Genomic DNA, 18,901 nt, shown 5'->3' with positions numbered 1-18,901 from the left:
AGTATTTGTTGTATATCTGAATTTATATTTTCTAGATGGCAGGTAGATAGAACACTGGGCCTGTAGTCATGAAGTGCTGAGTTCAAATTTGACCTCATATACTTACTAGTCATGTGACTCTGAGCAAGTCATTTAACCTTGTTTGCCTCAGTTTCCTTATATGTAAAATGAGCTGTCGAAGGGAATGGCAAACCACTCCAGTATCTTTGCCAAGAAAACCGCAAATGGGGTCATAAAGAGTTGGACATAACTGAGCAACAACAAAATTCTTCCTCTTTGCATATTAGTGTATATATATATAATTGTATATCATATATGATATATATCAGTGTATATCATATATAACACAAATATCAGTGTATATAATATGTGATATATCAATGTATATCATATGTAATACACATATACATATATTTATCAGTATGTATCAGTGATGTGGAAATGTTAGGGAAGAGACAGTGGAAGCGATCCAATGTGATGAGTTCCCCTAAAGTACTTGAGAAGATCACAGGACAGGAGACTTTGTCTGAAGGCATCCAAGGGGCACCCTGTCCCCATGGAGTGTAAATATGCCCTCTGGTTCTATTAGCACCTTCCTTAGAGTGGTGATTACTGCTGTGGGGTCTCCTGGTTCCTTTGGGAGACCTCAAAACGCAGTGTGGCTTATTGAATAGAGTGCTAGACTTAGGAGTTGGGAGGACTTGGGTTTGAGTTTTACCTCTGAGATATTCCTGCCACGTGGCCAAGGGCAATTCCCTTAACCCTCTGAGCCTGTCTCCTCATCTGTAGAATGGGAATAAGATCACCGGCAGCACCTCCCTCACAGTGTTATAGTGAGGCTCACATAAGATAAGCTGTGTAAGTGTAGTAGGATGTCAGTAACCGTGTCTCATGGTGACGCATCCTGATCATCTTGTTTCTTTCCAGCACCTTCCTGCCCCGACTCGTGCACTGGATCAATCGCTTTTTCTTCTGGCTTCTATTCACCAGCAGGGTGGAGAGCAGTAATATCAGCTACAAGATCTTCAACTATGAGTGCCGCTTTAAGCAGCATGTCCAAGACTGGGCCATTCCCATGTATGGTGCTTCTTCATTACATTCAGTAGCACTAACAAGGCTTTTTATGCATACCTGAGAAACCGGGAGGCTTCCCAGGGCAGAGGCATTGACATCAAGGATGGATGTCAGTGGGTAGGAATACTGCCTGACCCTCTTAAGTATTCTCACCCACTGATAAAAGGCTAGAAAGGGAAATCGGGGAAATCCCTGGGGCAAACAACAGCAAAGAAAACAAGAAATGATGAATGTGGTACCCACAGAATGCTCTCTCCTTCCCTTCCCTCCTAGTTTCAGACTTTGGTTTGCAAAATTATCTCTGGATTATTTCTTTGATTGTTTCTTGGTTCTTAATCTTGCCCTAACTTTTTACATTCCCTTTTTATCACTTTAAGCTGGCTAAATAGAAGAAGAACCGGAAGGAAGGAAGGAAGGAAGGAAGGAAGGAAGGAAGGAGGAAGGAAGGAAGGAAGGAAGGAAGGAAGGAAGGAAGGAAGGAAGGAAGGAAGGAAGGAAGGAAGGAAGGAAGGAAGGAAGGAAAGAAGGAGGGATAGAGGAAGGAAGGAAGGAAAGAAGGAGGGATAGAGGAAGGAAGGAAGGAAAGAAGGAGGGATAGAGGAAGGAAGGAAGGGAGGGAGAGAGGAAGGAAGAAAAGAAGGAAGGAGAAAGAAAGAAAAAGAAAAGAAAGAAAGAGAGAGAAAAAAAACTTGTGATCACCCACAGGAGAAATTCTTTTGCCATTTCCCCATTCTTTGCCTTATTCCTAATGCTGAGCATGTTTTCTGCTTTTATCCAGACTTCCCCATTTCCCCACTACAACTGACATCCAACTGACAAGCATTATGGGTCACTCATTTTTTCACTTTTACATTAGGAATAACAGTTGGAGGAAAAGAACAAAAAAAAAAAAAGGGGGGGTGTGGTTCAAAGGGCTGACCTGACAGATCCAGGTCATGGGGAATTATAGTGAGAATGATTCAGGTAGCAGGAGCTGGAGCAGCTTGCCCTTGCTCAGTCTCTTTTTCCCCGCTCTGGGAAGAGGGCAAACTGAGTTTAGACAAATGGTTCAATTAAAGGGGCATGGAAGGAAGGGCCCACTTCATCTCACCCAGCTGTGCTTGGGCTTTGAGGCCTTGTCAGGTGTTCAGCATGGCTAGGACCCTGCCTGATGCTTCAGGGATGGTGATTAGAAACAGCAGGTGGAGTCTTTATTGAGAGCAACTCTACTTCCTACTTACCGTTATGAGGAAAACAGTATGTCAATCTGTAAGGGCTATAAACATGTGCTTTCAAGGCTGTAGAGTGGCCTCAATCATTTAACAAACAGTAATTAGGGGCCTACCACATCCGGGTGTTAAGAAAAGAATTTTAAAAAGAGAGAGAAGAGAACTCAGGAGTCCCAAGATTGCCTTGACACAGACACTGTTCATTAGTTTTAGTTGTGTCCGACTGTGACTCCATTTGGAGTTTCCTTGGCAAAGATACTGGAGTGGTTCCCCATTTCCATCTCCAGCTCATTTGACAGATGAAGAAACTGAGGCAAACAAGGTGAAGTGACTTGCCCAGGGTCACACAGCTAGTTAGTACTTAATAGATGTGCGTTAGTTAATTGGTATTGAAGCCAGCTCCATTTCCCTCAGCTTACCTTGCCTTTCTCTAAGTCTTTTCCTTCCATTTCCTCACCTTGTGTTCATATGGGCTCCCTATCTGAGGATGGTACCAGTACTGTAGCAATGTAAAAGAGATGGGGGTCAGCTGTCATGGTCCACAGTCAGAAGCTCTAGGCCCTTGGGTCAAACTAACACACTGTGATCTCATCCTATTCCTTCCCCTGGGGTCTGACTACAGTGAAAAAACAGGAGAGGCCTTGCGGGAGCTGAAGACCATGCTGGAGAACAATCCCAACGTGGTGGCCCATTTCCCTGTGGAAGTGCGGTTTGTGAAGGGAGATAACATCCTGCTTAGTCCGTGTTTCCAGAGGGACAGCTGCTACATGAACATCATCATATACAGGTAGAGGGTCACATATTTGCACACTGCCTCCCAATTTGAGATGGTGGGGGTGAGGGACCGGAATGGAGTCCTTACTTTTCTGAACTGTACAAATGAGGAAACTGAGGAGGGAGATTGCTGCCAGTCTGTCTACTTTCCCTGCTTGCTTAGACCGTTATATATATAAATAACCATTGGCTTATATGCGCCTCTTCCCCAGGGCTGGGGATGGCAGGCTCCAAGCTGTAGATAAACTGTAAAATTTCCAATTCTTTGCCACCAAGAGCTTCTAGAAATTTTTTGATACATATGAATAATTTTCTCTTTCTTTGAACCCTTTGGGGTACAAGCCTGGTAAGTGGCATTGTGGGGCCAAAGGGTGTACGCAATTGGTTGTGTGCTATCTCCCATTAGTCTATAGGAAGACAATATGTCTAAAAACAATGTGTTTTTAATTACCCAACGAGTGCCTTTAGTTAGTTGAGTGCAATGACTGAATTGCCCACCAGGTGGCCTTCTGCTTGAACCACCCACCTTTGTCACTCTAGCCTGTTCTAAAGGAATAGCCCTAACCTAAGAGGTTGCAATATACAAGTTGGCCACGAGGGGGCACCTGCTCTGGAAGAGCACAGGTTGCTCTCTCCTGACTGATCTCACATTGCTGAAATAGCTTTTTTGGCCATATTCCAATTTAATTTAGGTGATGAAGTGAACTGTTGCTCAAAATATAAAAATATGGAGCCTGTTGTTTATAACTAGCTCTGAGGCCCCATCCCACGGTGCATTCCACTTTTTCCATTCATTTCTCAATGCATGTATAAATTCAGAGACTTAGCGTGTTGTGCTCATACATATAAAAATACTTGGAAAGGAAACTAGACCCCAAAGTCCCATATGGAGACCGTTGTCTCCAACCATCTCCCCCATCCAGTCCTCCCCTTTCCCTCCCAGTCTTTTGATGTGCACTATACACACATGGTTTATAAATGGTAGAACATTTGTTCCCTATCTTGTGATGGTGGAATAAAAAAAAAAAAGTGGGGCAACAGTGAGAAATTTCCATTCCCCGTCTCAGGATCCTTGATTAAAAGGGGAAAGCAGCTTGAGAAATGCAAATTCCTAATGTCTGTCATTCTCAGAACTGTGGGATCTCTTTCCTCCTTAAGGCATCCAACCACCATCTCTGCTCTGGGACCCAAAGCTCTCCTTATGGTCCTGGTTTTCCCTCTGGTTGCCCCGAAGATACATGAAAGGCAGGGTTGTTACTCCCTGGTCCATAGCACAGAGCCCAGAGTTACAGCAATGGACATAGGAGCACTTAGTCTTCACATGGGAGCAATGGAGATATCCTTCAGACAGGCAGCATTGACAGACAGCCTCCTAACTCAAGAGGAGTGTTTAACTACTTCCAGATGCACACATACACATCCACACATCCACAGAGCTTCAAGTGGGGCTGGATGACTGGGGCTTTTCCCTAGGGTGCTTAATTTAGAGGGCACTGAAAGTACTGGTAGTTCTTTAGAAGGGGAAAGAAAAAAATGCATTTAATTAGTGCCTGCTGTGTGCCAGGTACTGTGCTTAGCACTTTATAAATGGTATCTCCCATTTATCACAACAACCCTAGGAGGTGGGGGATCTTGTGATCCTCATTTTACAGATGAGGAAACTGAAGCAGACAGCAGTTAAATGACTTGCTCAGGGCAAACTAGTAAGTGGCTAAGACCAGATCTGAACTCAGGTCTTCCAGGCTGCAGGTCCAGCACTCTCTATACTGCACTACCTAGCCACTTCACAATTACTAGTACTTATATAAAACTTTAAACTGTTCCAAGTGCTTTATCCATCTTATCTCATTTGCTAGAAGCATAGAACCAACAGAGTTTAGCACTTAGCAAAAAGAATGAGTTACAATAGGATAACTGATGGACAACTTTCTTCTCCACAGTCACAACCCAGGTGAGCTTCTCTTCTTGCCACCAGTTCCCCTTCTCCATCTCCCCTTTACTTTTCTTTTTTTCTTTTCTTTTCCTTTTTCTTTTTTTTTTTTTTTTGCAGGGCAGTGAGAGTTAAGTGACTTGCCCAGGGTCACACAGCTAGTAAGTATCAAGTGTCTGAGGCCAGATTTGAACTCAGGTCCTCCTGAATACAGGGCCGGTGCTTCATCCACTGTGCTACCTAACTGCCCTCTCCCCTTTACTTAAAAAAAAAGAGTCATGAAGGTATATTTAGTTTATACTTTCTCCTAGGTATGATTTGCCCTCTCCAATATGCAAATGCTGCTAACTGTGCAAGGCTCCTCTCTCTTCTTCACCATATATATCCATTTGGTGCCAAATTTTGTCGTTTTTACCCTCACAACATCTTTCCCAACATCATCATCATCTTTGCTCCTACTCATTGCACTTCTGAATGAAGCTGGAAAAAAATCATGAAACTATATTGATTGGATCCATTTAGAAATTATGTTATATAATCTGAATTAGGCACTCACCTAGACAAAGCAATCCTTTTATACCTCCCTAATTGACACATTAAGCCAAATCAGAGCAGCTTTTCCAGACCTTTTCCTCTCTCCTCCAAACTCCTCCCCGCTCCTAGCTGAGCGTCCATTGCCTTATATTTCCCTAAAGAAGTTGAGGCCATTGTCTGAGAACTCTCTCTTTTCCCCCTCCTCCTCATCTCATATTACTCAGATGTTTTCCAGAAACTGTTTCTGCATCACCCTTGTCTTATATGAGGAGCTGGCTCTTCTTGCCAAAGATAGCCCCTCTACATGCACAAGTGATCCCAATTCCATCTGATCTTCTCCAGCAGACCTATAACCCTCTGTGTTCACTACTCTCATTAATCTTCAGTCACTCCCTTCCTGGCTCCTCCTCCACAGCCTAAAAGCATGCATGTGTCTTCCCCCTTCCCACTAAAAGCCTTCATTTGACCTGTCCATCCCTGCTAACATCCTATACCTCTCTTCCCTTTTCATGACTAAGCTCCGTGAGAAGGCCATCTACAATCGATACCTCCAATTCAAATCAAGTCCATAAACATTTATTAAGTCTCCATTCTGTGCCAAGAACTGTGCTAAGCTCCAGGGAGCTTTTGTTCCTATGTGCTAGGAAACATGTCTTTGTTCTCCTGCCTCAAATTTCTTTCCACTCCAATCCATCTTCCATGCAGCTGGTAAAGTGATTTTTCTAAAGCTCAGGCCTGATCATGTTACCAGTCCCCAAACTCCAGTGGTTCCCTATTACTTCTAGGTTCAAATAATCCTTGTTTGACATTTCATTTTCTTCACAACTTGGCCCCTTCCTACATTTTGAGTCTTCTTACACTTTACTCCCCAATTCAAAATCTCTGTTCCAACTGTACTGGCGTAATTACTGTTCTGCACATATTATGCTTGCTTCTGCGCCTGCCTGTGTTCCTGCCATCTCTCTTTCCTGAAATGTGATCCGCATCTTACAATCCTTTCAAGACTCAGCTCGATTGCCACTTGCTTTAAGAAACTTTTCCTGACTTGTCACTTGCTAGTCCATATTACCGTGTAGGGTATGTTCTGGGAAGACTAGTACCTGTGGAGTGAGGGCTGCTGAGCCCTTTTCAGGGTTGCTCACCCACCTTTGGTAGCCACCTGATTCACCCAACTCTCACCTGTGGCCCTAAGAAGCTTAGCATGCATGGCAGCCACACCCTAGTAAACCATTTGGGCAGATGGGCTAAACCAGGTTGAGGGTAACCAAAGGGTCTCAAACCCTTTGGTGACTTAAGGGGGGTGTCTGCCCCAACCATGTGAAGACTTTCCCCAGTAGAATGGGTGGATGAGAGCAATTTGTTCCAATGGCCCCAAAGGCAACTGAAGCAGGTGCTGTAGAGTTTGGTTAGACATCAAAACCCCCAAAGTCATCCACTGTATCTGGGTCTTGCCTTTTGTCTCAGCACCGGACTTTGATGACTCTGGAAGAGAGGACGAGGCTGATGACTTCAAGGAACTCTGCTCTGCAGAAATCCAATTTTATATACTTATTCACAAGTCAAAAGACATCACCCATAACATTTTTAGCATTTTTACCCACTTGAGTCCTGTGACTACAGGCAAAGGACAAAGCAACAGGTGTGGCTACACTGGGAGCTATAGTCACAACCCTGCATATAAGTAGCCTAGGCCACTGGATTGGAGCAGCAGGGGGATTTGATAGCCCCCTAGGTATCTGAGAAGCCTTTTTGAAGGACTGTACTGCTTACCTCCTCGTGTGAGGAAGGAGCTGGAAAGGTGTCCTAAAATTGTCTCCTTCACCAAGCTCTGACCTGCTTAATGCAATAGGTGGGGATCCCACTTTGTGGTTGAAAAAACACACCAAAAAATGTACTAAACTTTTGCAAAGATGATTCCACTCAGCATCAATACATGGCATATGCACTACTGTGGACGATCCAAAATCCAGTAGACCTAAAAGACCAAACAGTTCTTGTGAGAGAACTAAGCAGGTATTGCATTTAGATAGGCAGCCCTGAGTGAAACAAGGCTGGCAAATGAAGAGCTTACCAAGGCCAGAGTTGGGGTTTTTGAGTCACTGCAGTGAATGGGAGCGCCATGAAGCTGGCATAAGTTTTGCAATCAAACTAATCTAATCAACAAGCTTGTATACCTACCAAAAGGAGTGAATTAGAGGCTCTGACAATGCAATTGCCACTTACAGGAAAGTGCTATGCCCCCATCCTCAGTGTGTATGATCCACGATTTTATGAAGACCTGAAGACTCATTATCAGAGTGCCAACAAGCTTATAATTCTGGGGTGACTTTAATGACAGAGTAGGTATAGACTACCAGACATGGCAGAGAATCCTGGGGAGGAATGGAGTCACAAATAGCAATGGTCACTTACTATTGAAGATTTGTACATCTCATGACCTTCTCATCACCAAAATTGTCTTCTGTTTACCTAAACGCAATAAAACTTCATGGATGCACCCTTTTAGCAAACATTGGAATTTGATAGACTATGTCATGGTAAGGAGAAGAGGCAAAAAGTGAGAGTGACAAAGGCAATGTATGGCATAGAATACTGGACTGATCATAGACTTATCCTTTCCCAGCTAAATATTTACGTTCAACAAAAGTCCAAGTGGCAAGATGACTACTAGAAAACTTAATGTCAACAAATTAGAGTGCTTCTCTAAGCAGAACAATTTGTTGTTAACTTGGAGGGAAAATTGAACTAACACACTGTTGACAACAGTGGAGCAGAAAGAAAAGAAGTGAGTAGCTTTCAGAGATTTGGTGGATAGCATTACATTTACTCGTCTGGGCCAGAGCACTTAGAAACATCAAGATTGTTTGAGGAAAAAGATGGGGAAATTCAGAAACTGATAAACAAAAAATGAGATGCCCACTGGTTTATACAGTAGCATAGCTCCTTCATCTCTAAGAAAACAGCATTTAACTCCATCAAAAGTAAAAGTGCAAGTGAACCTTAGAGATATCAGAATTCTTGGCTCAGTAAGAAAGAAGATGAAATTCAGTTCTATGTTGAGGTGCTTTTATGATGCCCTGAAGGCTATTTATTGGCCAAAGACCTAAGCTACATCTCAACTACTCAGTGCTGATGGAGCCACTTTGATTAGTGATAAGGACACATGATCTTGGAGAAATGGGTTGAACACTTCCATAGTGTTCTCAATAATCAATCAATCAATGCTCAATTCCATAGTGTTCTCAATAATCAATCAATCAATGCTCAATTCCATAGTGTTCTCAATAATCAATCAATCAATAACTCAAGTTGAAGTCAATCCGTCTCTGGCTGAACTTCCAACTGAAGAAGAGTTTTAAATGCCATTGGGCTACCCTCATGTGGCAAATCACCTAGTGCTGATTCCATTCCAGCTGAAATTTATAAGGCAAGGGGTCCACTGCTCATACAAAAAGCTGACTGGAATCTTTCCACTTATGCAGCAAGAGGAGGTTATTCCCTAGGAGTTCAAGGATGTTTCCATTGTCCATCTCTATAAAGGTAAAGGAAATAGATTGTCCTGTGACAATCATGGAGGGGGTCTCTCTCTTAGTGATTGCTGGCAAGATTCTTGCCAGAGTCCTCCTTAATAGGCTGATCCTCCATCTAGAAGATGGTCATCCACCTGAGAGCCCATGGTGGCTTCAAAAACAGCCAAGGAATGGTCAATATGGTGTTTGCTGCCTGACAACTCCAGAAAAAATGCCAGGAGCAGAACAGGCATCTGTACACATTTGTAAATCTGACCAAAGCCTTTGATACTGTCAGTTATGAGGGCTTATGGGAAATTATGTCAAAATTTGGTTGCCTGGAGAAGTTCATCAGTATTGTATGTCGGTTTCATAAAAGCATGCTTTCTGAGTCTTGGATAATGGGTGATGCTCTTATGCTTTTCTAGTCACCAGTGGAGTGAAGCAGGTCTGTGTGTGATTTTTAGCATGATGTTTTCTATAATGTTATCAGATGCTTTCAATGAAGATGGATGAAAATGGCATCAAGGTCAACTACCACATTGACAGTCAATTATTAAACTTGAAAAAGCTACAAGCCAAGACTAAAGTGGAGGGAGAGTTGGTCCAGGATTTTTTGTTGTTGTTGTTGTTCACAAATGATTGTGCACTTAATACATCCTCTGAGATTGAGATGCAACAAAAAAGGGATTGATTCTCTGCTGCTTGTGCTAATTTTGCCTTAACAATTAACACCAAGAAAACACAGGATCTCTACCAGCCAGCACCACACCATCCATACATGGAACCGTAGGTTACAGAAAATGGAGAAATGTTGAATGCTGTGGATAAGTTCACTCATCTTGGTATTATGCTTTCCAGGGATGTACACACAGATGATGAGGTTGACAGATGCTTTGCCAGAGCCAGCTCAGAATTTTAGAGGCTCTAAAGGAAAATGTGGGAGAGAAGAGGCATTAAACTGCCAACCAAACTGAAGGTCTACAGAGCCATTGCTGACCTCATCATTGTATGCCTGTGAAACTTGAACGATATACTAGTGCCATGCCAGGAAACTAAATCACTTCCATTTTAATTGTCTTAGGAAGATTCTGAAGATCACCTGGCAAGATAAGGCACTGAACACGAAGGTCCTTTCTTGAGCTAAACTGCCAAGCGTTCAAACTCTACTGCAAAGAGCACAACTCCAGTGGGCTGGCCATGTTGTTTCAAATGACAATTGTACATTTGTTTAAAATGTATTTTTAATTTTTTTTTAGTGAGGCAGTTGGGGTTAAGTGACTTGCCCAGGGTCACACAGCTAGTAAGTGTCAAGTGTCTGAGGTCGGATTTGAACTCAGGTACTCCTGACTCCAGGGCCGGTGCTCTATCCACTGCGCCATCTAGCTGCCCCTATACATTTGTTTAAAAGACTATTTTAAGGAAAACTCACACAAGGTAAGCACTCACATGGAGGTTAGAAGAAGTGATACAAGGATACTCTCAAGGTCTCTCTGAAGAACTTTGGAATAGATTACATGACATGGGAGACATTGACAAAGGACTGTCAGCATGGTATGCTGGTATCAAGGAAAGCTCTGTACTCCATGAGTGGAGCAGGATTTCAGCAGCTCTAAAGAAATGTGAGATGCACAAATTTAATCATCTCCACTCCAGATGTTCTTGTGGATTATTTGTGCCCAACCTGTGGCAAAGTCTTCTCAGCTCATATTAGTCTGATCAACCACAGACACACTGTACCATGTCTCTAACATCATGATGTCATTTTGGTCCTCTTTAATACTGAAGGACAACAACCAATTGACCAACCAACCAACCAACCATATCCTATCTTTGTATTCATTTTGTTTATCTCTTGTATATACTCATGTTCTTGAAGCTTGTTTATGCCCTTGACTTCCAACTCTCCCTAGACTATCGCTTCCTGGGCAGGGATTGGCTCACTCTTTTTTTTTTTCAGGGCAATGAGGATTAAGTGACTTGCCCAGGGCCACACAGCTAGTAAGGACTGGCTCACTCTTTGCTCCCACAGTCCCCTTTCATCAACAATTTGAAGTGGTTCCCCATGGATGCACAAATGGGACTGCTACTCTAAGTGTCCCATTCCTGGGAGTAATTCTTTTTTAATTTTAATTTTTAGTGAGGCAATTGGGGTTAAGTGACTTGCCCAGGGTCACACAGCTAGTAAGTGTTAAGTGTCTGAGGCCAGATTTGAACTCAGGTACTCCTGACTCCAGGGCCGGTGCTCTGCAGGATTCTTCTGCACAACAGGTGGCAATGTAGAGAAGCATTTTGTGTCTTCTTTATTCTCTTTTACTTCTCAGAAACAACACATAGCAGTGCAAGGATATATCTTCTGTCTCTTCTCTTTCTTCTTCTCTCCTCTCTTTTTCCCTTCTCTTTTCTCAGCATTAATCTTAATAGAAAATAGGGACAGCTAGATGGCACAGTGGATAGAGCACCGGCCCTGGAGTCAGGAGTACCTGAGTTCAAATCCGGCCTCAGACACTCGACACTTACTAGCTGTGTGACCCTGGGCAAGTCACTTAACCCCAATTGCCTCACTAAAAACAAAAACAAACAAAAAAGAGAAAATAGAATATATTCTCTCTATTTCTTACTATCAGCAGTAAGTCATAATAGAGGAGAGAGCACGATTTCTCTATTTCTTCTCAGCAATAGATAATAGAGACTATTTCATCCTCTCATTGGCCAGCCTATCTGCCTGGCAACAAGTGACAGTGGAGAGAGAATTATGGTCTGGGTTTTTTTTTAATCTGAAATCTTATATAATTCTGAAAATTCTTTTATTTCTCTCCCTTTTCTATTACCTTTCTTAGTTCAACAGCAGTGTTCTCTCTGCAAAAGGTCATGCTTTAACTTATAGTTAATCATTGAATTCTTATCCTCTGTCTATAATCATATAAGATATGCTTTTTCCATAATCATAGAATGGTTCTGGTGTTCATATTTCTCCAGTCATAAACCTTCAGTTCTCTTTTTTCCCCAGTTATAACCCTTTAGTTTCCCAATTCTTAAATTCTCCATATGCAAATCACCGAAGCCAACTATATTTTCCATTTACCCCAAAGTTCCACAGCCTCTAAATGAGCAAGTGCTTTCTCAAAATAGAACCTCGAGCCAGACATGATTTAGAACCTTGAATCAGACTTATGCCCCCAGACAAATGAATGGCCAAAGCAGACAACTCATGAACTAATTTTTTCTCTTCAAGTGAACTCTCAAAGATCACCTCTTCACATGTGCATGTCTCTCCAATTAGAATTTAAGCTGCTAGAGCTCAGGCACTGTTTTTGTGTTTGGCTCTGTGTCCCCAGGGATTAGCCCTGGAGCCTGCACAAAATATGAACTTAATAAGTGGTAGTTGGTTCATTGATTCCTAAGTATTGAACACAGTAATCCACTGCATTATTATGAAAATGCTGATGCTATCAGAAGAGAAGATTGATGAAAGGCTGTGTAATTGGAGGAAGGGACTGGATAAGAGAAAGAAGCTTGCATGTAGGTGGTAGGTGAGAGGATGAAGTGGTCAGCACAACAATAATATGCTAGCTAATAGATATTTATCAGGAGCTCAGCCCACAAATCCTGCCCTAGTGCTAGAGTTACATCAGCAATTTTAAGTTACTGAGGTCCATTTAATTGAGTGCACAAAAGCAGGCCTTCACAAAATAGTAATGCCCTAATCCCTTAAAATCTTCAGAATGTATATATTACAGGATATAGATTATAACTGCAGGAATTGAAGTTCAAAGTACACCAGCATGAGTGAAAATCTCCAGAACTTTTTTTTAAACAAGGTCACTAATGATCTGTGATTTAGAAAGCACTTTTCTATAACAAGATCCTAAAATATTTGAAGGTCTGTCATGTAGAAAATGGAAAACCTTTTCTGCTTGAAGGCAGAATTATGAACAATGGGTCAAGGTGTGGGACAAGGGGATTTTCAAAAACATGTTCATTCTCCTGGTTCTGCTGATGCTAACAAGAGTTAAGAGCTGTGTGTGTGTGCTCACTGACCTCAATGTATTTTGTAGGCCCTATGGAAAGGACATTCCTCGCCTAGACTACTGGCTGGCCTATGAGCGCATCATGAAGAAGGTTGGAGGGAGGCCCCATTGGGCCAAGGTATGGACACATTGCTGACCGAGCAGCTCAATAGCTGGTTTTGCCTAAATGAAAAGCAACTAAAAAAATATTAACTGAGTTTAAGGAGAATAGATGTCCCTTTGACCTCTACCCAAACAAAACCAAAACCCCAAACAATACATCTAGAATAGCAGAATGTGCCAAAAGGCAGAAGAATCTCTTCATTTCTAGGACCCAATTTCCCTTATCCATGTGACCCACAAGGACATATTTAATGTATGATTCAAGGCTTGATTTTTTTGTTTCATGTCCTAAGCAGCCCTCCTCTTTGGAGCTAGATAGAGTATTAGACTTGGCTTCAAATCCTGCCTCAGATACCTACTAGGTCTATGACTATGGACATGTTGCTTAACTTCTCCTCACCTCAGTCTTCTCATTTCGAAAATGGGGATAATAATACCTACCAGTGCCTACCTAGCTAGGGTTGTTGTGAGGCTTGAATGAGATCATCTGTCAACCTGCTTTCCAAATCATTATGTAAATGTCAGTTAAGACCAGGCAGTGCCACTTAGTGGATAGAGGTAGGCCCTGGAGTCAGCAGGATCTGAGTTCAAGTCCTCTGACATTTATTGTGAGTCACTTGAGCTCTCACTGCCCCCAAGAAATTCTCTAAGACTATTCAGATTACCACTCTATCAGTGGAGAGAGCTTCCTAAGTGGGAGTCCTCCCACAACAATGAAATCACAGATTCTGACTCTCTTCCTCACCCCATGCTTGACCTGCTCCCACTTCTCTTGTTGTTCTTGCTTTTACCTCTTGTTGGGAAATTCTCTCAAACAGAAGGAACAGGACTTCTTGGAAGAGATGTACCCACTACTGGGGGTCTGAGATAGGATTCAAACCAAAAGAAAAGATATTTGTTAGCATGCTAAGGAAGACTGCTAGCTCGATAATAGCAACATCAGCTTCCTAGGACATGGATTTAGTTTATAACCTTTCAGACCCACTTTAAGGTACATAGCCAATAAGGTGCATTGGGTGGCAATTTAGGATAGATAAAGGAAAGCATTTCATGTGAGAAGGAGGGTAGAAAAAAGAGGGATCAGCCAAAGGAGAAGGGGGGAGTATTTGGAATGCAACTGGAAGTATTTATTATAAGAAAACATCCCCTGTTCAAGGGCAGGAGACAAGGAGAAATAACCAAATACTTTCACAATTATGAAAGAAGTCCTTTTAGACAAAACTGCAGGTGTCTTATCCAAGGACAAAAAAATAGTCGTTACAACAGTAAATGAGAGCTTTACCAGTTCCTTTCATAGTTTGCTATATTTTATTTCCCTTTCAATAGGGTTTGAGGATTTTCTAATATTAAGTCATCAGGTGGTTGGGAGATTTCTATAATGTTAGCCTATCAAGATGTCTCAAAATGACTGGTTTCTGCTTTTCTCTATGGGGTTGTTGTGATTCTCAAATAAGATAAGATTCATAAAGTGTTTGCAAGCTACTGCCATATATTTAAATTACATTATTAGTCAAGTATTGTCTGGTGAGACCTAATACATTCTGTGTATAAAATGTATACATGTATAAGCATGTATATGTGTATGATTGCTACAACTCTATCCCCTGCTGATTGTCTTTTTGGTTCTCTTCCCCTCTCTAGGCACACACCTGCACCCGGACAGACTTCGAGAAGATGTATCCATCCTTTCAGAAATTCTGTGCTATCCGGGAAAAATTGGACCCCACTGGAATGTTCCTGAATGCATGCTTGGAGAAAGTGTTTTATTAAGAAAAGGGAAACAATATAAAATAAGCCTGGCTGCTTGCTCCAAGATACCCCAACTTCCCACTCCCTCTACCCTCTACCCTCCCCCTGGTATAGCACAGTACTAGACCAAATCTCAGATCCACACAACTTCAGATGTTATCGGTTTCCTTGTAAAACATCTCCAAAACCTGGTTACTCTATCCATCTTCTACCTGACAACCTTCAGGGATGGGGCCAGAGGCCACCCCATTCCATTTCAGGACAATCTAATCATTAGGAAATTTTTCCTTCTATTGAATGGAAATTGGCATTTCTGCAGTTTCTACCATTGTTCATAATTCTGCCTTCAAGCAGAAAAGGTTTTCGATTTTCTATGTAAGAGTCCTTCAGATACTTGAAGACAGCCCTGGTGTCCTCCCCACCCCCCTAAACACTAAGTCTTGAGAAAACCTAACCCACAGGATCAGAGACTTAGAGTTGGAAGGGACTTTAAAGGTCACGTAGTCTGAAACCCACACATCATTTATATCCAAGGAAACTGAGGCCCAGGGAGGTTACAGGGAGGTTTTAAGTCCAAGCATTCACAAGTAGCATGTTGCAGAGCCAGAATTGGTATGTGGGTTTCTCTTTCCAAATCCAGTGTCCTTCCCACTGCAACAGGCTGCCTCCCTTCCCCAGTTTCTTCAAATGACTAAGCATGAACTCCAGTTCCTTCACCAGCCAGGTTGCCCTCCAACTTCTCAATATCTTTTCCTAAAATGTGGTACCGTAGAACCTAGCATAAGAGGCTCATTATCCTGATTATAATGCCCCTAAAACCAATAGACAAAGATTTCACACCCAACGTGAACTTCACTTGTGTGCACATCCACTGGGTATTTCTATACCAGCCATGCCAGAATGACCACAATATCACACCTGCACTACCAGCAGTGACCTAATTTCTCTTTATTATTGATAATATAAATCAACTGTTTCAGATGAATCCACCCCCCCCCACACACACACACACACAGAAGAGCGAAAGTTCCTTGAGGGCAGCACAGGAACTATTTCTCCTCCTCCTTATTTCTTCTCTACCTTCTTCTCCTCCTTCACTTCCTCCATCTCCTCTTCCTTTTTCTCCTCCTTCTACCCTTTCTCTTTTTTCTTCTTCCTCCTCCTCCTTTTTTCTCCCTTTTTTTTTTTATCCTCTAGCACAGTGCTTGGTATTTTATAAAGGCTTGTTGAAGGTATGAGCAAACAAGGACTTAAATCAATATTATAAGCATCACACACCTTCAACCATACCCCTTCAATCTTATACTCATCAGCCTGTCTTCCTCCATTAAAATTATTATTTTTGCTATCTTTTAATAAAACGCTTTATTGACTTCTTTTTTGTCTCCACATCATTCTTTCCCACACTTCCCTTCAGATTGAACCCTTCCTTGTATCAAAGAAAAACAATTAAGCAAAAATAATGAATACAGACACTATATCTGACAAGGCATCTAATACTCTGTCCTACTCATCCCACAACGTTTTTTGCCAAGTGAGAGGATATATGTTTTATTATCCTTCTCCAAAGGATTCACTGTTTTTCCATTACTCAGACTTCTACTTCCTTCTAGGGATTTTTCTTTATATAATTGTCATTATTTATGTGTATATATACACATACATATATACACATACATACATTACACTTATATATGTATGTAATACATATATGATGGCATGGCTTGAAAATGACCAGAGAGTTGTATGTTGGTTATGCCTTGCTAACATGTGACAACCATATGTTCTCCATTAAAAGAAAAAGAGATTCAGGAGCCAGGACCCTAGGGCAAGCTCAGTGGAGTGAATCGGCTTGGCAATGAATGGAGATTATCTTAGATGTCCAGCACCGGGCCTCACCCAGTCCTCATCTGTGCTTAGTTTATTTGAAACACCATATGCTGAGCCATCTGGAGTGAGCACAAATGTGCCTAGCCTAATCTAGCAGGTCCCAGAATAAACTAATTATGTTTTGCATTGCATCCAGCTGGATAGCTAGCTGTGCACCCTGGCCATCTTGTTATTTCCCAGTCACCTTCCCATACTCCCCAAACCCTACTTGCACCTCTTTTTCTCTGCAGAGCATCAAATCAGCAGAACAATTGCTTTTGTACAAGATGAATCTTGACTTCCCTTCCAATCAATGACACCCCTGACCAAAACCTCCCTTTCTGGTTATCGCTTGCCTGTTGGTGTTATTTCCTATTTGAATGTAAGCTCCTCCAGGACAGGGAATGTCTCATTTTTTTGGATTTGTATTCCCAATGCTTAATGCAATGTCTGACACATAGTAAATGCTTAAATGCTTTTTAATTCATTCATTTACTAGTGAATTCTAGTGCCTCCAACTTTTCTATGTCTGGGGAAACCTTTATGGATTGGGAATCTTTTTAGCATTTTTTCAGAACAAGAAAGGAGTTAATTTCTGCTATCTTCCTTTCATCCCTGAATGAACCCTTTGGGATCATCTGGTCTTATTGACTCTTCAGCCATCTTCCCCCTATTTTATTCATGTAAAAATATTCTAAACTATTAACTCTGATTACTTTTCAAGATGCTCAGATTCTTCTTTTGTTTTGTCTTGTTTCCAGTTTTATGCCTGATCTAGGGGTACTTAGAATGAGTGAATAAAGGTAACTATGAGAATAAAAAGAAGTTATGTCCCTCACCAAGGAAGAGTTTTACAATCTTTGTGGAGGAAATAAAACAGGTGGAATGTTAATAGTAGTGTAGGGAGGACAGCAACCATGTTACTAATTGAGAAGTAGACCAAAGATCCATCAAGCCTCTTTTTAATCTTTTCCTGGAAAAAGATTTGCATAGACAATGTTTGGCATGGTGGGGTGGAAAGAATTGAAAGGGAATTTTTTAAATCCAAGTTGTTGACTGGGGTTAAAGAGCAGCATAGAGGTAACAGTAAAAGAAGATCCAAAAGACCAGACAATTCCTAAGAGTTTATATGATGACTCCATATGAGCTAGATCTGAATCACAAATAGCTGAAGATGCCCTTGGGACTATGACCTAAAAAAGCCAATATAGGGGGCAGCTAGGTGGCGCAGTGGATAGAGCACCAGCCCTGGATTCAGGAGGACTGAGATCAAATCCGGCCTCAGACCCTTAACACTTACTAGCTGTGTGACCCCTGGGCAAGTCACTTAATCCCAAACTGCCTGACCCCAAAAAACAACAACAACAAACAAACAAACAACAAACAAACAAAAGCAAATTGAATTTAAAAAATAAAAAAATAAAAAGCCAATTATAGTCTTCACTGTGGAGAAGAGCAGATGAAGACCATCAATAATAGAACAGAGCAAGAATATCCCAGCTCTGTAGCACTGCAGGCCTATAGCTCAATGATATCATCTGATCAGTACTGACATTAGCAGATGGGAGGAGCTGCCAATAATAAGTTAGAAATAGAGACAAATTCCAGCTGGGATATAGCTCTAGAAGGTTGAGTTGCCCCTAGCTATTCATAACCTTTCCCATTTGTGTCCCTCTGGGCATATATATTCCCTGTGCATGTGCCTATTGCATATGAGTCTGGAAACCTATGGGAGAGTGAGGCCCCAAGTTATGAGGGAAACATTCATTTTCATTATTTTGCTGTTCTGTTAATTAAATGTCTTTTGCTCTTTACTAGCTGACCTGTTGGGACTGATAAAAAGGGGGAAATCATCAGTGGGGCTCATGAGATAGGTTGTTAAGTAATTGCAAGACCAAAGGAGGCTTTTAACCTGTGCCCTAGCTTTTAGGACAGGCCCAATAATACAAGTCAATATATGAGACTTCCATAGTCTATAGATTCAATTTCCACATTAAAAACCTGTTTGCTTCTAGGATGTGCTTCAGATAGGGAAGAAGTGCAGAGTAAATACAGTCAGATATGACTGAAATGACTGGACAACAATAGAATAAATACATGGTATTGACATGCCCCTGATAC

General features: G+C 41.7%; 1 protein-coding gene across 2 annotated transcripts in view; it reads left to right on the top strand.

Annotated features, from left to right (window-relative positions):
• The window catches only part of LOC122744540 (L-gulonolactone oxidase), a 52,434-nt gene extending 36,147 nt beyond the window's left edge, over positions 1-16,287 (top strand). Inside the window, exons 9-12 of one of the 2 annotated variants that reach the window (XM_043990075.1) lie at positions 928-1,077; positions 2,905-3,069; positions 13,088-13,178; positions 14,804-16,287. In XM_043990075.1, the coding sequence (XP_043846010.1) occupies positions 928-1,077; positions 2,905-3,069; positions 13,088-13,178; positions 14,804-14,932 (535 nt within the window). In that variant the 3' untranslated portion in view covers positions 14,933-16,287. The remainder of the gene's footprint in view (positions 1-927; positions 1,078-2,904; positions 3,070-13,087; positions 13,179-14,803) is intronic. The other variant, XM_043990076.1, reaches the window with a different exon arrangement.
• Positions 16,288-18,901: the final 2,614 nt, after the last annotated feature.

This window comes from Dromiciops gliroides, chromosome 2 (assembly GCF_019393635.1).
Source record: "Dromiciops gliroides isolate mDroGli1 chromosome 2, mDroGli1.pri, whole genome shotgun sequence".
NCBI classification, from domain to species: domain Eukaryota; kingdom Metazoa; phylum Chordata; class Mammalia; order Microbiotheria; family Microbiotheriidae; genus Dromiciops; species Dromiciops gliroides.
The sequence above is the reverse complement of the archived record's forward strand: the minus strand, read 5'-3'. Positions and strand labels throughout refer to the sequence as shown.